Here is an 18,877-nt window from a genome sequence, read left to right as displayed (position 1 = left end):
GTATTTTGAGGTTTATATAGGGTCCTGGGTGGTGAACACCCCAGATCCACTCCTGTCATTAAGGGGTAGATGATTAGCTGGTCTGGTTGAATTGACTAATGATGACCGAACTGAGGCGAAGGTGGCCACCACGGAACTGGCGATGTCAGTGAGAATGCGCTTGATACAATTTAAATATTTTCCTAGGATCTATTATACCCCGAACAGGCTGTACAGAATGAGTAGATTTTCCATTGCACTGTGCATTAGGTGCCACATGGAGACTGGGACCTACTCTCATTGGGTTCACAGTTTTGGTTAGATCCCAAATGTGCTTTCCTGGGTATAACCAAAGGCTGGGATGGGTCTGGAGGAGACAATGGGTTTCTACATGTGGGGTACTCCAATAAATACAATATTAAGGGGGGCGTGGCCAAGATGGCAGTGTGAGCGGACGCATCCTTCCGAGCTCCGGCCGTCGGCCTTCCACAGCACGGGCTCTGGCCTCACTGAGCCCCTCTTCAGCGACCCGTCAGCTCGCCTGGCACCCCCTGTGGTTCGGGTGATCGACGGGGGCATTTGTTGGGCGCACGGTGCATTCACAGCGAACGTTGCCGACGGACCGGTGGTGCGACCTACAATCGCGGCCGGCCCAGGGGGAGGAGCGGACGACGAGTAAAGCATCGGCCGGGCCGGAGGCCTGAGGTCTGGGACCGCCCTACGCGAGGTCTGATACGACTTCGGCCGGTCCGACCCACGCATACCTTGGCGCGAGGCATCGGCAGGACCCCCCGCTTCGATTGCTACTGCGAACCCGCCGCCCAGACGAAGGAGCAGCGGATGGTTGCGGGGCCCACGAGGGCGAAGAGGTGAGGAGGAGGGAGCGGCGGCCACGTATAGAGGCCCGTGCCGAGCACTGAGGTCCGCACTCACGGCTGAGGGTCTCGCGGTGCGGTCCGGGACCGGGCATCATCCTGGGAGACTATTAAGTGGCACCGAAGCCGGGAGCCCGAGACCTGAGGCATTTCAGTGCGGTCTAGGGCGGCTACGGCGGTCCCGGCCCACGCATAAGTGTTGCGTGAGGCAACGGACAGAGAACGCGTCTGTTGCTGCTGCGGGCCTGCCGGGGAGACTGCTTAGAGACGATTGGCCTGGGCCCCAGTGGCGTAGTCGCCGGACATATCTACCGTCAGATTGAACTGTGGCCCTCGGTCAGGGTTGTGTTTGAAGTGAGCGGGGGCACATGGTAGAGACAGTAGGGTGGAGTAGCAAGCTGTGACAGTGCCTACAGACGAAGTGATCGAGGCGACCCCGGGAGCGGTGTGAGGAGTGAGCCGGGGAGAGAGGCGGAGGTGTCACAGACGGCACCCGTAGTGGACAGAGCTCTTGAGTTTGGGGGAAGCCAGTTGGCGCCACTTCCATAGGCGGTGGGCGCCGGCCGACAGTGTGCAGCTACGTAGCTGGCGCAGCCTAATCATAAGACTGATGGGATTCCGTGCGCCCGATCTCTGCTCTGGTGATCTCCACAGGAGAGAGCCGGTTGCCACGTGGCAGCCATGTTGACGGGATCAAAGGCCCGTAAAGACAAGACGGTGAAGGAGATGTTCGCCAAGGCTCAATCGCCGTCGACGGCTAAGGACGCTTCGAGCACTGGAACACGACGGGGCGATCCGGAGATGGCAGGCTCGGAACCCATCACGAAGGTATTCCTTGAGTCCCTCTTCACATCTTTAAGGGAAGACATCCACACCCTCAAAAAAGAATTCTCGGACGAGATCCGAGCGGTGTGGTCAGACTTGGACGGCGTTGAGGAACGAGTGGCGGAGCTCGAAACGAAACAGGACAATTGCGATGTTGAAACAGAGGCACTCCAACAGGAGTTTATACGATTGCACGACCAACAGGTGGACCTTCAGGCGCACCTAGAAGATCTTGAAAATCGCTCCAGGCGACACAACATACGTATTCGGGGAGTGGCTCGTTCGGACGACGACAAGGACCTTTTTAAATTCACCAGGGAGCTCTTCAACCATGCCCTGGGCCGGCCGGGAGAGACGGCACTCACGATAGACAGGGCGCACAGGGTAGGGCCCCAGCGAACCGGGTCGACTTTTCCGGCGGACATTCAGGTGTGCGTCCAGGACTTCCGCACTAAGGAAGATATTCTCCAGAAGGATAGGCAGATGCACCCCATTTCCTTTCGTGGCCATTCCCCGACTCTCTTCCAGGACCTATTGGCACTTACTTTGCAGAAACGCCGCTGCTTCAAACACGAGCTATCTCCAGCAGCAAGCCATACCTTATAGTTGGGGGCACCCGTTCAGGATCGTGTTCAAACTGAACAACAAACTTTACCAACTCCGTTCTCTGAAAGACTCTTGTCAGGTGCTGGGCATCGACCCGCCGAAAGAAGAGGAAGAGCAACCACCACGCCAAGGGGGTGCGGGAGAATCCTCGTCTCAATGGCGCTAACAATGGGGTCGGCGCCGAGTCAAGAAACCCCCGAAGACGGAGATCGAAGATGGCCGGAGGGCGGCAGTGGAGGCAGTAGCTACGGATTTAAATTTGCAGCAGCCAGGCTGACTTTTTGCCTAGGACACGCACTGTTTGGGGTCTACTGTGTTCTTTTGGAGGTCGACGGAGGTGGGGACGGAAGAAGGTTTTGATTTCACATACTCCGCATTCCTTTGTAACCAGTCATCTGTGAGAGATGATGGACAATTGTCTAGTTCTCTACCTTTTTCTTTTCAAGTTTGTGTTTCAGTGGGCAAAGAGATGTGGGGGAGGGGTGTTGGGGACAAAGGGGGGGAGGAGACAGGTTTGCACGACTTTGTAAGGGGGGATGGGGGGTTCCAGGTCCTTGGGGGTCGGCTGAGGATGGACACTAGAGCAGTCAAGGGTAGGAATGAATCATGCCCCCTACTGAACTACATATACTCTACCTAAATGTTAGGGGGTTCAACAACCCGATCAAACGGAGGGCAGTCCTCTCGTGCCTGGAACATGCGAAGGCCGATATATGTCTCCTGCAGGAGACGCATCTACTGCATAAGGACTGCTCTAGGATGAAAGCGCGTGGCTTCCCACAGCAATTTTTCTCGTCCGGCCCGAGTAAAACAGCTGGGGTTGCGATCTTAGTTGCGCAGCGATTCAGAGGGCGGGTGCTGCGGAAGGGAGCGGAGATAAAGGGGAGGTTACTATCCTACCATTTTTCTTTGGGGAGTCCGAATTCACGATATGCTCAGTGTACACCCCAATGAGGGTCAGGAAAAGTTCTTTCACGCAGCGCTCAGCGAAGTGGCAGCGTCCACAGACCGACATATCCTCATTGGCGGGGACCTCAACCTGGTACTAGATAACACTGTGGACAGATCAGCGCAGCGCACCACACAGACAGGAACCCTCTCCGAAGGGGGGCTGACAAGATTGGGGGAACTGGGTATGGTAGACCTCTGGCGCAGCTTCCACCCGGGTAACTAGAGCATACTCATACTTCTCGAGAGCACATCGCACATATGCAAGATTGGATTACTTTTTAGCCTCTACCTCTCTTCAGGCCTTGACATCTACTGTGGACGTAGGGGTTGCGTCCCTCTCTGATCATGCCCCAATTTCCACAACATTCCTTTTTCCCCCGGTGACACGACCCACCCGCTGCTGGCGACTTCGCGGCACACTGCTACACCGTAAAGACACAATTGAGAAAATAGTAGGCACGATAAAAGACTATCTGCTCCATAATACCACCTCCGACACTTTGCCGGCGACACATTGGGCGGCTTTGAAGGCAGTTCTTCGAGGAGAGTTTATAGCCATATCGGGGGCAGAGAACAGAGCAAGGGCAGAGAAGAGGGACGAGCTCACGCAAAAAGTTCAGGAGCTGGAACGCATGCACCAAAGGACATGTGCCCCCAGGATCTGGAGGCAACTGACAGTGGTTAGGAAGCAGCTTAGTGCGTTGGATCAGGATAGGGCAGAATTTGCAGCTTTGAGGGTGCGTCATATGTACTACACCGGGGGGGATAGATGCGGATGCTTACTGGGCCGGTCACTTAGGGAAACGCGGCAGCGTCACGCGGTAAAGGAAATCAGGAAACCGGATGGAGGTTTGGTAACAGAGGATGTGGAGATTGCAGCCGCATTCAGTGACTTCTATACTTCCCTGTATACGGGGTCCACACTAGACCTGGCGGCAGGCGAGGCTTTCCTGGAATCTTCCCAACTCCCGGTGCTTACACCGGATCAAGCGGAGGGCCCTGGACCGCAATATCAGACCCGAGGAGGTCATATCGGCCATCTCCAAGCTCAAACTTGGGAAGGCCCCGGGACCTGACGGCTTCACAGCCATCTTTTATAAGACGTTTTGCGCACAGGTAGCGCCTTTGCTTACTACACTCTTTAACTCCCTGTCGGAGCCAGGAGCAATCCCGGAGGACCTCTTGGATGCCACCATTTCTGTTATCCCCAAACCGGGGAAGGACCACTCAACATGCGCAGCGTATCAACCCATTTCGCTACTTAACATTGATTTGAAATTGTATACGAGCATACTTGCGGCGAGAATTGACCCGCTTATGCTGAGACTGATTGTTCCGGACCAAGCCGGATTCATCTCGGAGCTGCAAACCGTAAACAACACCAAGAGGGCATTACACTTAATTGAAAAGGCCACACGTACAAAAGGGGAATATATGATGCTTGCGATTGACGCGGAGAAGGCGTTCGATCGTGTCCACTGGCCATATCTGGAGCAAGTCCTGGTCAGGGCCGGATTGGGAGACAGATTCCGCACCTGGATCCTAAATTGCTACTCGAGGCCCAAGGCGACAGTCCGTGTAAACGGCTGCTCCTCACCCCACTTTCCCATAGAGCGAGGCACGAGACAGGGGTGCCTGTTGTCGCCTCTGCTCTTTGCCCTCTATATGGTGCCACTGGCGCAGGCCATGAGGCTTGCCCCTGCGGTCCACGGGATTACAATGAGAGCTTTCGAGCATACCATAAGTTTACATGCTGACGATGTTCTACTGTTGCTATCCTCACCCAGAGAGTCGTTGCCGGCTTGGGTGGACATCCTTGACGCTTTCGCCGGGGTGGCAGGCTTTAAGGTCAATCTGACCAAATCAGTGGCGCTTGATCTCTCTACTTGCAGGGGCTCTTTCCCTCTCTGTGGTCCTCGGAGGCGGTCCCTTATTTATGCATTCAGCTGGCAGCCACCCTACAGGGCGCGGTTCGCCTCAACTATGCCCGGCTCCGGCAGACGATCCGATCCGATCCGAACTGGGTAGATGGAGACACCTTCCGCTCTCCTGGCTGGGCAAATTCGCGGCTATTAAAATGACGGTCCTGCCGCAAATCCTCTACATGTTTCGCGCCATCCCTATGAGGCCCCCGGAGGGCTGGATCCGCCAGACCCAATCCGAATTAGCACAATTTATCTGGGACGGACGCCGGCCACGGATGAAGCTCCGTCTGGTGATGCTGCCTCCTGAGAGTGGGGGAATTGGTCTGGCGGACTTGTTGTTATACTATCAAGCGGGGCAACTCCGAACATTGGTGGAGTGGAGCAGGTGGTAGTCTGAGAAGCACTGGCTCTTTCAGGACCAGGCAGAGGCGGGCCGCACACTCCAAAAGGTTCCTTTCCTGCGCCGGCAGCTTCGGCCCCCCTATCTCTACGCCTCGTATATCACCGTATATCACGAGGACACCACTATAGGTGTGGGATCCTGTGAATGTCACACATGAGCTGACATCCTTCCCATCTCCGCTGACGCCCTTACTGAACAATCCAGACTTCGGTCCTGGTCAGGATGCCACGGCCTTCGCCCGGTGGGGCCCGGCGCGATGCAGGGTGCTCTCACACATGTACGCGGCGGAAGGAGTCATCCCCTTTGATGCCTTTCGGCGGGAATATGTTATGCCCGAGGAGGAGCGCCTCCGCTATCTCCAGGTGCGACACTGGGCACTCCACACACAGATCCGGGATGGGGCGGACCGCAGACTCAGTGAGTACGAATATTGGCTGATCACAAGGAAGTCTGATCGAAAGCTAATAACAGACCTCTACCGCATGTTGTTAGGCAGATACACACACGTCCACAACTCGGGGAGAGAGAGGTGGGAGAGAGACCTGGGACGCACACTCACCAATAAAGAATGGGGAGACATCTGTTACCGGACCCGACACTCCGCCTACCATATGGGCTTGACTGACACCTCACTAAAATCACTACATACTGGTACTTTACCCCAGAGAAGCTCCATGAGATTGATCGTACGCGTGATGTGTCCTGCTGGCGGGGTTGTGGCGAGAGGGGTACGCTGGTGCACCTATTGTGGGGCTGTACTCACCTACAGGAATATTGGACACAAGTGTTCCCTGCCTATCTGTTGCTGGGTTTACCTAATCCCATTACCTATCCGCTGCGCGCCCGTCGGGGTCGGCTAATGGCCATAGCACTGGGCTCCGCGCTTCAGAATGTGATAACATACTGGCGCACCACACACATTCCCACCTTCCAGGGCTGGTTGCACCGTCTTTGGAACGTCCTGGGAATGGAGAAGCTGTCCTTGGTTGCAAAAGAGGAGAGGGACAAGTACCCAGATTTGTGGCAACCCTTCTTGACTCTTTTAGCCACGGAATTTGGGGAAGTGACCTGTCCGAGATACCTACGCCTTCTGAGACTATCGCAAGGAGAAGACTCTGAGACATCCAGTTAGACGATAGGGTACGATCGGACGGAATTTAGACCTGGAACAGTGGTGGTGGGTGGTCAGTTTGGGGGTGGTGGGCCTTAGATTATGGGGTTTTGTTGTTTGTTTTCATTTTTGGACACTGCTATGATGCTCCAAATGGACCTTACAAGCGCGACAGCTGGCTCGCAGTGAAACTATGTCCTTTCCGCACTACTGTCAGCCGTTTACTTGTGTGTTTCTTATTGCTATATTACTCGCATGGTCCTACACTGTATGTATAATTGCTTGTGACTGTCCTTTTTCGCCAATAAACAGATTTAATACTAAATACAATATTACAAGATACTGGAAGACCGCCGATGGGTCTTTGATATCCAAATGGTTTTGGGGTATCGGCTATTTTGCTCATCAATACCAGTACAATACACACTACAGCAACATGGACTTTCTGATACAAAAGTGGCTATCTCTATGAGTGCAATAAACATTAGAGACCACCCAGTAAGCTAAAGAAGCCTTGGAAGTCTGCTTGCTAAAACAGGAATCTCTATGTGTGACAAAGGCTATTCAAGGAGTTCATCGCTTTTGTCTCATCACCATTTCGGACAGACATACAAGCATTCAGAAAATACAAAGCGCTTTCTGCATTAGAGAAACTGTTATGGGTCCAAAGTATTAATGTGAAACGCTTGAAAAGCCATGGAAGGAATGACTGATGATTATATAAGTAAAAGATAGGAACAATGTCTTCAACTCTAAAGTGATGATTTAGGAGAGGGTATCAATGATTGTGGATCTTGAGCTGCTGCCAATTAGTATTCTGATAAATCGGTGACAACATCAAACAAAGGGCTCAATGGGGAAAACGGAGGTGCTACTAATGGGCTGTCCTTCTAAAATAATGCAAGGAAACCCTCCATGTCCTGTGAGAAGGGAATCCGAGCTGGTAGTAGGATGAACTCCTTGCTCCAGAAGGGTGAAGATGAAGTTGCACCTGGAAGCATACAATTGCAAAGGCGCATTTGTTAGATTATGACTCTGCAGTGTAAAAACGTTCTGTTCACTTCAGCTGTCATGATCCCCAAAGCTTTTCGGAGCCACCCTACCATGGTTGTGAATGCACAAGTGAATATTAAACGGAGTATGTTAGAGTGCACAAACAGTGTATCGAGAACTCAGCTGGTTGCCAAATAGGATTATGATGAAAGTATGTCACCAGAATATTCCTGTCACAATATCATCCGATATAAATATTGTATCCTATACGTTGTTTACAAAAACATTGTGCTCAATGAGGCAAATTGTTTTGTAAATGATATTTATGACATTATATTCAGGTCAGATGATGTTTCTGATAACAATTTTCAGACTTACAACCATGATGAAAGAGAGCTATTGGCCTCAAATGAAGAAGAACCTGAGCATGATGACTGTGGCGTAAATCAATATGAAAGGAAGAACCCTACTGAAGAAAGCCCACAGCACATTGTTATGAAGCAGACCAGATCAGCCTGTCACCCAGGGAACATATGATGTGGAATCACTGCTGATGAAAGAAGACTGCCATAGCCACCACTATCACATTAGGAAGACTTGGGGGTACACCTTTTGTAAAGGAAAACATCTTGTAACTCTAATGAACAGCGCAATCTGCAAACTTTCCTATTTACAATGACCGTTCTCAGATGATGGGACAGGCCCTCTTGCATCCTGTTGGGGATTTCAATTCCTTTCTCTCAGGGTGGATTTAGTTTTATCTTAATAGAGATACACAGGCTGAAGAAGAGGATGCCCATAATAGTGTGCATATTGTTTTTTCTACTGTGTAAAAATGACAATAACAGTCCATATTCCAGTCTACTAAGGAAATTGACTCTATTTCCAGACAGTTCAGCTTCTGACCCCCACCATTAAACCAAATGAAATGAATATGCGTGAAAAGGAAGGGGAGAGCTAAAGAAAGCCTTCTCACATGATTCATATGTCACAAGACCAAACACCTGGGTTACTGAGGAGGTTGCCAGGGCCACTGGAGAGCTCTTGAGATTGAACAGAGATCTGGAGATTTCCTACTACCCACCCAGCATCAGGAGCCGGATGCTTCAGTGATGCAAGCAATCAAAATGCCAGGTCAATTGTATACTGAAGAATATTGCTCTCAATTTTCTTGATTCCATGCATTAGTAATCAAGTCAAGGTTTGTTCTGCGCAATATGATACTTTCAGTCCTCAGTTTAGTAATGCAATGAACATGCCTATAAGTACCAGAATGCAGAGAAAAAAATTGACTTCATAAGTACTCATACACTGATTTGAGAAACGTGGCTGCTCTGGTTATCTGGCCTTGTGCAATGGTCCTGGTACTGGAGAGAACTGCCTTTTACTTCTAAAAGCCTAAATAAGCTTTCTCTAGCATCTTGCTTATGATCTTCCACACACAAAAAAAGATGCCAATTGGGAACCCAGGGTCTTGTGCCCAGTGGCAAATGCAGGGACAAACCTCTTAGTCCTTCAATGTAGTTTCTGACAGTGTGTCTATTGGCATTTCTGTCAGACATTCTGGACTTGGGCAAAATCAAGAAAGATAGGACACAGATTGTAGACCTTTCTCAATGGCCATGGAAGAACTTCAGGTTTTTTTTAGACCTTACAATAACCTCTGAAAGAATTCTTCCTGAGTCATAGAATCGACTTCTGGTAGAAATAGGACAAATGAGCATCTGCAGAAAAGGAAGGCCCTTTCCCTTAACTTCAGTTATCCAAATTGCTATCCTTGCACTGTGTAGGGGCTAGGACATACTATTAATACGGAGGAATTCATTAACTAGAAAACTTGGTTGCGGTGCTTTAATGTTTAAAAAAAAGGCAGTTCTGTACTGCTTTAGTACAAAAAACAGTATTTGGTCTACATGGACACCAAAATGGCGTGTAAATTAGGAAGTAAAATAATTGCAAACAAAATTAAAAGGTGAAGTTGCTGTCTCGTTGAGATACCTTCCTGCAAACAACTGGATACTGTCTTAAGTGAGACAGTGAGAAACTGACTTGGATCACATATACCAGTGTCTGTTATACTCAAATCTGCCATTACCTTCAAGCTCTGAAGTGTAATAGTTAATAAAGAGATGGTGCAGTGTTGCCTCTCTCACTGACCTCTTAGGCACTCAATGCAGTAAAATGGATACACAGTCTTCGTAGGCGTGTCCACCAGTATCCATGATCACCATTCGATGTGTTGGATGTAGAGCATCTTGGTCTGTTTGCTGTGAAACAGGAGTGGAGGATTCTGCACAAACACAGCAAATTAAACAGTTAACAAATCAAACAAACAGACCATTGTCAATGGTTTTATTCTCTATTTTCAGACACTTTATAACTTTCTGAAAGGCAGTCCAAACTATACCAATAACACTCCAAACTCCCTGCAAGCGCAGAGTAACAATAGTACTAACAATGTCAATAGTGTTCAAATAATCAACTGCTGATGAATCCTTGTACACCGACCACAATACGTGCACTGGTTCTATAACTAAACTAGCGTAGGGCATTACAGCAAAACATTGATACAACAGTTCAACTCTCTTTAAATATTATAAAAGGTTGCCGACATTGCTAATGAAACAATGTAAACTTCAGGAATTTAAGTACTTACAAAACAAGGGTATTTCAGGTAATGACATTAAACTCTCCAACATCTCAGAAGGGTAGTGCTAACAATATACACTCTCCTATATGTCACATACAGTGGAGTAGTGATCCTGAGGTTAAACGCTACCTAAATCCCACTGGATGTGTACTGACACTTTAATGAAACATTTTTGTATCACCCAAAAGGGTAGTATGGGTACCACCGTAAAGTCTCTTACGCAACTTACAACAGTAATGCAGTCCCTACCCTCTACTTAACTTTGCCAAACGGGACCTGGACATAAACATGTCCGCTCAAGACAAAGGGAATGCTCATAATATAATTAAACTACCCAGTAAAGAATGGAATCTCCAACGACATGCAGCCTCTCCCCTGTACTGCAAAGAAAATAGTTTACTGATATACCAGTTAAAAATGTCCTCTCAAGAGCGGTTTCAGTACTCCAGCAAAGGTCTATTTAAATCCACACAAAGGGAATACTAGTACTGCCGCTAACGAGCATTAAGCCCCAAACAATGGGGCCCTGGAACTGCAACTAAATTCTTCTGCACCTCATTCAAAGTAGGGCATTAGTACAACAACCAAACTCTATCGAGCCCAGACAAAGGAGAAAACTGATGATGTAGCTATCTCCATCTACACCCCAGACAAGGATACAATGATGGTGCAGTTTAACTCTCCTACACTCCACACTTGGAGGGTGCTGGTACTGCAGCTCAACCCCACTCAAAATGTGCACTAAGACTGGAACTAAACACACCAACACTACAGACCAGGGGAGAACTGATACTACAGTCACAACATCCTACATCTCACAAAGTATTTTTGCATCCTGGACGAGCATTTCCCTCAAGTGGAACTGAAGCTGCAGTATATGAGGAGATTCTATGATCTAAAGTATGGATAAGATTAATTATGTTTTACTCACCTTCTATTTAAAGGCAGCCTGGCTTTCCAACTCCCTCATCACTCATCTTGGTGTTTCCATTTTTTATTAGGAACATTGTAATGGGTATTTTATGTCACAAGCATCACTTCATGCATCAACTCACTCAATTATGAAAGTAAAATGAAAAGGAAGGAAACATTTGGAGTTAAATCCTCCCCCTTACCCAAGGAAGTGATTTGTAAGGCAGGGTTCTAAAGTAATATGACCACCCTAGTGAGGATACTCTGGCATACAAGAGGAAATACATTAAATATATATTTTGAAAGTATAGGATCAAGTTGTGCACAATATGTTCCACAAATATCAAGCGTATAATATCGTGCCAACCCTTTTTTTGAATAGCATGTTTATCATACATTTGACATTCACAAACTTTAAAGGATGAGCCAAACCTTCATTTCAGCAAACACTGTAGAAGCATCATTAGAGTGCTACTATGGCTTTTGTTATGACTGTGTCAGTAATTTTGGTGCAGTAATTCTAGGATGCAAAACTGGGATTACATGAAACCCCTTATAGAATGGCAAAAAACAATGGAAATCTGTTTCTCTGCACTGTTTTGTGCATGCAAATGCTGAAATAGGGCCATTTTCAGGACAAGTACTTAGAAGTTTCACCTACAGAACTTGTCCCCAGAACCACTACATCTATTCAGCAGGTAAAAGTAGTTACCAGACGAAACAGCAATCATTACCTACTCATAATGAGGACTTTTGTTTGTATTGCCTAGACTTAGATTGTATTATCAGTATTTTATATTATAAGATTAGCAACCAAGATCATAGTAACTAGCCTACCAATTATACATTTTAAATGTATCTGCAGCTTGTTTATAAGTGAATAACCATCAGCCCCATAAAAATAGTTTTTAATCAAATTTACCAAGTGTTAATAGCATTCACCAAAACATGGCCTTTAAGTACAAACACTGAAACATGCAAACAAAAAGGAAGACATAAGAGAAGTAAATGGAAATGGGAAGTAAAGAAAAGAAAATGGGTAAAAAAGCAGTAATGCAAACATATCTATTAGGCATCTACTTTGAAAAACTGGCAAATGGTGCTTTTTTCCGACTCCTACCAGTTCTTGCTTCAAAGGAGGTGGCAGAGGCACAAAAGTTACAGGAATATATCCCTAGCACAATGGAGTTAGAACTTGATCTTGTAAGCCTTCTTGGAAGTTTGAGAATGTTATCCCGGATCTTTTAAAACTCTTCCTGTGCAACACTGTGTAGGCTTGCTTTGAGGTATTCAACCTGGGCATTCTTTGTTCTAGTTTATTCTTCTTGGAACAATGGGGTACATAGTCAAACTTCACTGGATCTCTTCAAACATTTTTATTTTGGCCGCGTCATAGAACAGTTCTTCACTTCCTATGGAGGAGCCCCCTCCTAAATGTCTAGAACTATTTTGTGTTATATGTAAACACTGGTTCTAGCTATTTTTTGTTTTCCTTGTGGTTTAAGCACAAATACTTCGTGTGGATATGTATGTGGAATACATGTCAACCATAGCAGCCAAGGGGTGGCGCGGTTAATAATGGTTTGTCTCAGTATTTGCTTCCATAAAGCTGATTACCGAGTATCTGCCACACGCAAACAATCGGATCACTGACATAGTTATCAAACTGTTCTAAACCCCAAAGAGTGCACTGCTGTGAATGATAAACTCTCTCAAGTACCACAGAGAGAAACTGATACTGTTGGTAAACTCTCCTAGCTAGCCACATGAGGAAGGAGGGATCTCTCCTACTCCTCGTGTAGAAAGAACATGTAGAACCGATGTCATGGATACAAGTGAGGTAAGTAGCAGAGGTAAGTTCATTAACATACATAGCTACAATCCGCTGCTACAAATGCTTAGCAGCTTACTCTCAAATCCTATTACACTCTACATTCTGTGTTCCAGGAAGGAATGTGGTGATAGGCAGGCATGCAGTCCAAACATAACTGAACACTACTGCTGCAGATAAATTGCCCTAAACCTACAAACAGGGCTAGTGGTGCAACATTGCTCTCAACTCTTGTACTAATGAAAAAGGAGAATTTATAGCTTTGGTAAACTCGTGTACATGGCTAAACGGGGGCAGGGAGAGGTGTTACCACAGCTAAACTCCCCTACATAGCCAAATAAGAGGAATAATTTAACTGATTTTCTAACAAGAGAACAAATACTGTTGGTAAACTCTCCTAGATCGCAAAACAAGGAGTTAACAAACACTGCCGATAATCTCTATTACATCTCACATATGATGAGCACTATCTCTGCACATATGCAGTTTCACATTACCAAACAACATTAAATTGCACTAACACAACTGATGAACGCATACACCCATGGACGAGGGATGCACTGTTTTGGTAGGGAAGCATGGAGAATTCAGCTAACTACTGTAGACTTTGCCTTATCCTCCTGAGCCTGTACCGTTCACAAACCCTGCCTTTAAGATTGCCCGGTGCACCCACCTTATATCTTTCATGGATCCACCTCACACAGCCATTCCTTTCTTGAAAGTGAGAACAAACTAAATATTTCATCCACATATTTTTTTCTGCAAGTGTCCCTCACCTAAAGGTCTTTTAAATGAGTCTGCCTCACTAACATGATTATTTCTAGAAAATTTGCCCCAGCCACCTGATTGTTTGAATTGGTCGCCTCATCAACCTGTATTTGATGATGAGTTGTCTCAAAGTCGTAGTTTATTAGTAAAACTGTTTTCCTCCTCCAGCCATTCTACTCACCAGTTGCCCCAATCCGTGTGTGATATTTCCTTATATGTGCATTTCTGCTTCCGCTTTGAGAAAACATGGTTCCACATATCTGGCACTGATGGGATTTCACTCCTAGATGGAAGAAACACAAACGCCACAAAAGTCTGTGCTGAAGGAAGAACAATAACATTTAATTCTGAGCTGTGTTTACAAGCGTTCAGGATGTTACACGTGGATCTTTCATCCATGAAAGACATCCCTCCAACTTTCTGACTTTGCTTATTGCAGACATCTAGACACCACACAATTTACAGTACCCTCCCTAAAACAAAGAGTCCCACAACATTCAAAGGATACACAGAAGTTCATCATTAGACCTAAAAAATGTTTTTCATTGGACCCAAGTATGCATACTCCGATATTATCTTCAAAATACTCCTTAATTGGCACTCTGTTCCTTTAGAAAATATTTACTTACCATAGCCACTCATTTTGCTTCCTGTTCCTTTTTAGATTCACAAGCCGGGCCATATGCAGAAAGTGGCCTGCAGTGAGATGGCAGACAACCACTTGAACTTAAACATACCTGGTAGGGTTTTGCTGAAAGTGTCCTGCATGTAGAAGCCACATCCATGGGTATGCAGGTCAAAACACTCAGAATTCCACAGGCAAGCGTTCAGCCACACATAATGACCAACACAGCCAACAAAGCAGGGAATAAGAGTAGCCCAACACTTCACCATTCAGCCAAACAAAAACACTGTGGAGACGATAGACCAGAAGCAGCATTGGCAAGAAAGAGCAGGAGTAACTCAGCCAATGCCACACTGGAAATGAAGCAATTAGGTTCGGACCGTACCATGTTTGCGAAATGCAAAGTCTTCAACAGCCAGAGACCAACCAGGCAGGACAAGATTGGGCTGCACACAAAGTAACATCCAGCTACAGCAAGTATGAAAAAACAGAACACACAAAGAAATATTTTAAACCTATTGCGCAAGAATAAATCCATAATCAGACAGATGATATGCATAACAAAGAGAAATTAATGGGAATCCACCCCATATATTTCTCCCCATCCACAGAGATGAAAAGGGAAACATCAGCACAATCAGGAAGTTCTTCTCTAAGTGGGAAGTAGGAAGTTTTAGGATAGTAAAGGGGAAGCATGTGAAGCTTCCAGGAATTCAAAATAAGAACATATGATAGATTTGGGGACAATTGTACTGTCCGCATCATGGGTGAAGGCTAGCTCTTATGTGGTTAGCATTGTGATTAGGAAGACACAGGGAAAGGAGTTGGCCTAACAGCTAGAGCGGTCAACCTCCATTCTGGGGAACTGGGTTCGAGACTCGGCAAGGACGCCCAACATCCGGTGACCCTGGGCAAATCAGTTAATCTCCTGTGCCTAACAAAAATTAATGTGTCCTCATGTAACGCAACTAGTGGTTGTGTAAAGCGCTCTGATACCCGATACCTCTGGGTCAAGTTTGTGCCTAAATAAAACTCAGTAAAAAAATGCAAAAAGACAGAACGAGGAGGTAGTGTGCATATCCATGTTTTTGCAAGGAGTGCCCAATTGTCACGTTGTCTGTACTTACCAGTGTAATCCTGCCTGAAAGAAATGTCAATCTGATCTACCACTATTCTTGCAAAATACGTTAAAATCAATAAAAAGAATTAAAAAAATTAAATCTTCTCCACCATGTCACAAGTCCCAGGGTTAACACTACCAGGCTGCCGGACAGGAGTACAGGTGGCCAAGTTGACTGGGGACGCACAGCTTACCAACAGACACATTCCTTAAGTTTCTACAGCACATTCTTGAGCTTCTTGTAATGTATGGTATTCCTCGATTTGGGCTAAGTCGGGTGTGCTGTAGTCCCTTGAGGCTCCAGGGCAGACTCTTCCTTTGAGCCCCACAGGTCTCACTCAGCTGGCCCTCTCCAATGTCTCCTTATGGTCAACGAGCTCCCCCTGCTCTGAGTGAATTCAGCTTCTCAACTTAGACATGAAGGGTCAGAAGCATTGGAACATTACCCTTGACTTCTTACCCAAGGAAAAGTCCTAGGCTTGAGGATAACACCAACAGGGTTTCCGGTTCCAAGGACGTAGTCTATCTGCCCATGATGGGAAGCTTTCAGTTTGAAGTACAAACATTTGCAAAAAAATGGTTCTTGGAAGTTAGATGAATGTTTGGGTCTAATCAAAAGGAGTTCCACATCATAAACTCCTCAGCCAACCAGATTAAGGAGTAGAAGGAGAGAACTGAGAAGGCCAAAGTCAGCTGTCTTAGCCGTAGCCAGGCTCAACAGGGCTTCACCAGCACAGTAAAAAAAAACACAAGTCTCTCTTAGTGAGACATGTCTAACGAATCGCTTTAAGTTGCAAGGCCAGCAGGTCCTATGAAAGTTTCTGAAATAATATTTGACAATGCACGCATTAGTGGGCCAAATAAGAGGTTATTCGAAACTGTAAAATACTGCTGGGAGAGATGCCTTAGGAAGATTAAGACAACAATTGCATATGCACCAAATTTATCCCTATGGTGCCTTTACACACACACCATAGTCTAACATTGTAAAGCAAGGCTAACCAGGGAAAACATTTTCTTACCAAAAGCATATACACCTTTTAACTCCCTATCCGTGGATTCACAAGAAAAGCATTCAGATGACATTATTTATAGATGTCTGCACCACAATGCTTTCAGATGTTGGGTGTTTCAGCCGAAGTCTAGGTTGCCAGGAGTTGACTTGTGATGTCTGCCACAGGTCGCCTAACAGAGTGGCTGCCCTGTATGGCTGAGCATGGCTTAGACCAAGTGGCCACAAGAGTGTCCATAAAAGGCCTCTGTAAATGGTAGTCGTGCCTCAGAGGACGACAGGCCTGGCTGAAGAATTTCCATCAATAAATTGGCTTTAGTTTACAGTTTAACCAGTTGCAAATCAAGCAATTCTGCTGCTCTTTGCACCACTAGAGCAAACAAAGCCCTTTTCTTCTACTAGTGGGAAAATTGGCGAGTCCAGCTCTGCCAATGGCATTTTGCAGATTTAAGTAAAGCTCTTAGTCAGTGTAATGAAGGGGGAGCAGATCTTTCCTCGACCCATCAGAGCCGAAGAGGGCCTCTCACACATGATAAGACTGGAGTTATGGGAGAGCCTGAGGCTGAAAACCACTAATTGTGTTTTTTTTTATTTCATAGCACAACATAGCCTATCAAGGGCTAACAACACAATTGGATACACTATCAGTTCTTGTACAGTATATTATCAGTGCCAACATACAAGGAACTGGCATGGAACCTGTGCCCAGAGTGGAAGTCTGGGCTAGCACATATCTGGGAACTTGGTTCAAGGGTACAGTCAGCCATCAGGTGGAGGCCTACTGGCAGAAGTTCAACTGTAGGTTCCTGTAGTCTGTGGGGCCTGAAGGTGTGCCAATGGGAGCCGTTAGTGCCTGGAAAAGGTGCAGCATGGCCTACTTGAAGGCACAATTTGCTGCACAGTTGACAATGGCCACGGAAATTCAGCTAATGCTTGGATCGAATGCAGGACAGACTTGAAGTCAGAAAATGCAAGAACCGTTGAGCGTGGTCATTGCAGCTTCTCGCTAAACTTGGAGTGTTGGAATGGAGATGAGTCCTTCTTCCCTTACGTGCACTTATGATGCTTTTTCAACTTGAACTTAGTGGAAGGCTTCGAGTGGAAACTGGCCTTTGCTTGGGGCCATGTTTGTTACCAAAAACAGACCCTTGACTTTGAGCGGCAGCAAGAATTCTGTTCCAAATGTAACTTCCTCCTGTGCTATGGAGCTTCGTCTCCCTCTCACGGACTCCACTTTCAGGTGAACAAGAGCACAATTATCACACACCTTCGTGACAGGAGCCTAAAAACCATAAGCATAACTCATGTGGGTCTGTGGTCAACATTGGTTTCCTGCAACTACAGCATGCTTTAAATCCAGATGTTTTTGATGTGACATCTCCCCCAGCACACTGTCTGAATAATTTTGGACTGTTTAGAAATGTCAACAACTTTGGAAATGAAACTTCAGATCCATATGGCACACATGGAAAGAAAGGCATTGACAGCACACAGGGGTGATGCTTACATGCGACTCTGCTCCACCACTTCCTGGATGATGGGAAGTCACTGCTGAGCCATAAGAAGCCACCTACCAGCACATGGGGTCTGTTGAAGAAAAAATCCAGTCGGATGTCTGGGGGTATTTTGAAGCTGAAGAATCTGCGCTTAAAAGCCTACGCAAGCAGAGTTAAAAAAGCCTAGTGAGTGGCCAGTAGTTACCCCTTAGTATGGGTTGAGGAAAGACTTCTGTGTGCCCTTGGTCCAGCAGAGTCAGTCACTCAGTTTCAGTGGTGTCGAAAATGGCAAGATCACTGGAGAAAACACACTGAAGGAGCTAGAAAGTTTTTAAAAAGCAGGGTGACGCAGCCATCTACATAGTACAAGGACTTTCATTCTATTACCAAAATGATGCTCTTACACCATTAATCATTTGTTTAAGATGGTGGTACTCAAAGTATGTCTGGGGCCACCTTGCGGCCCTCTTGACCTGTACATGAGGTCCCCCTGGTGAACAGCAGCACAAGATGATATTTAGATGTTGAGCTCCAATATTCAGAAAAACATGTTAAATAAATGTAAAAGCATTTATTAACCAGCAAATAAATGCTTGCCCGTTTATTTAGCATTTGTTAGAACTCCTCACACAATCCCTGACCCACCCAGACTTCCTACCGCCAACCTTCTGGCATCAGTGCGGCCCTCAGACACACCACAGACCATACTTTGTGGCCCCTGGACAAATATATGCGAGTACCCATGGTTTAAGAGGACTATATATTTTTGATCTTGTGTGGGTGTCTCCCATCAAC

General features: G+C 46.5%; 1 protein-coding gene across 2 annotated transcripts in view; it reads right to left on the bottom strand.

The window, feature by feature from the left end:
- ZNF410 (zinc finger protein 410) overlaps positions 1 to 18,877 on the bottom strand; it is a 273,798-nt gene that overhangs the window by 16,075 nt on the left and 238,846 nt on the right. For both annotated transcript variants that reach the window (XM_086937465.1, XM_086937466.1), the window contains 2 exons: positions 14,011 to 14,112; positions 9,826 to 9,958 (listed from right to left, as the gene is read on the bottom strand). In XM_086937465.1, the coding sequence (XP_086793591.1) occupies positions 9,837 to 9,958; positions 14,011 to 14,112 (224 nt within the window). In that variant the 3' untranslated portion in view covers positions 9,826 to 9,836. The remainder of the gene's footprint in view (positions 1 to 9,825; positions 9,959 to 14,010; positions 14,113 to 18,877) is intronic.

The sequence above is a fragment of the Lissotriton vulgaris genome, chromosome 9, assembly GCF_964263255.1.
Source record: "Lissotriton vulgaris chromosome 9, aLisVul1.2, whole genome shotgun sequence".
NCBI lineage: Eukaryota > Metazoa > Chordata > Amphibia > Caudata > Salamandridae > Lissotriton > Lissotriton vulgaris.
Note: the sequence above shows the minus strand (reverse complement) of the source record. Positions and strands in the feature narration are given on the sequence as shown.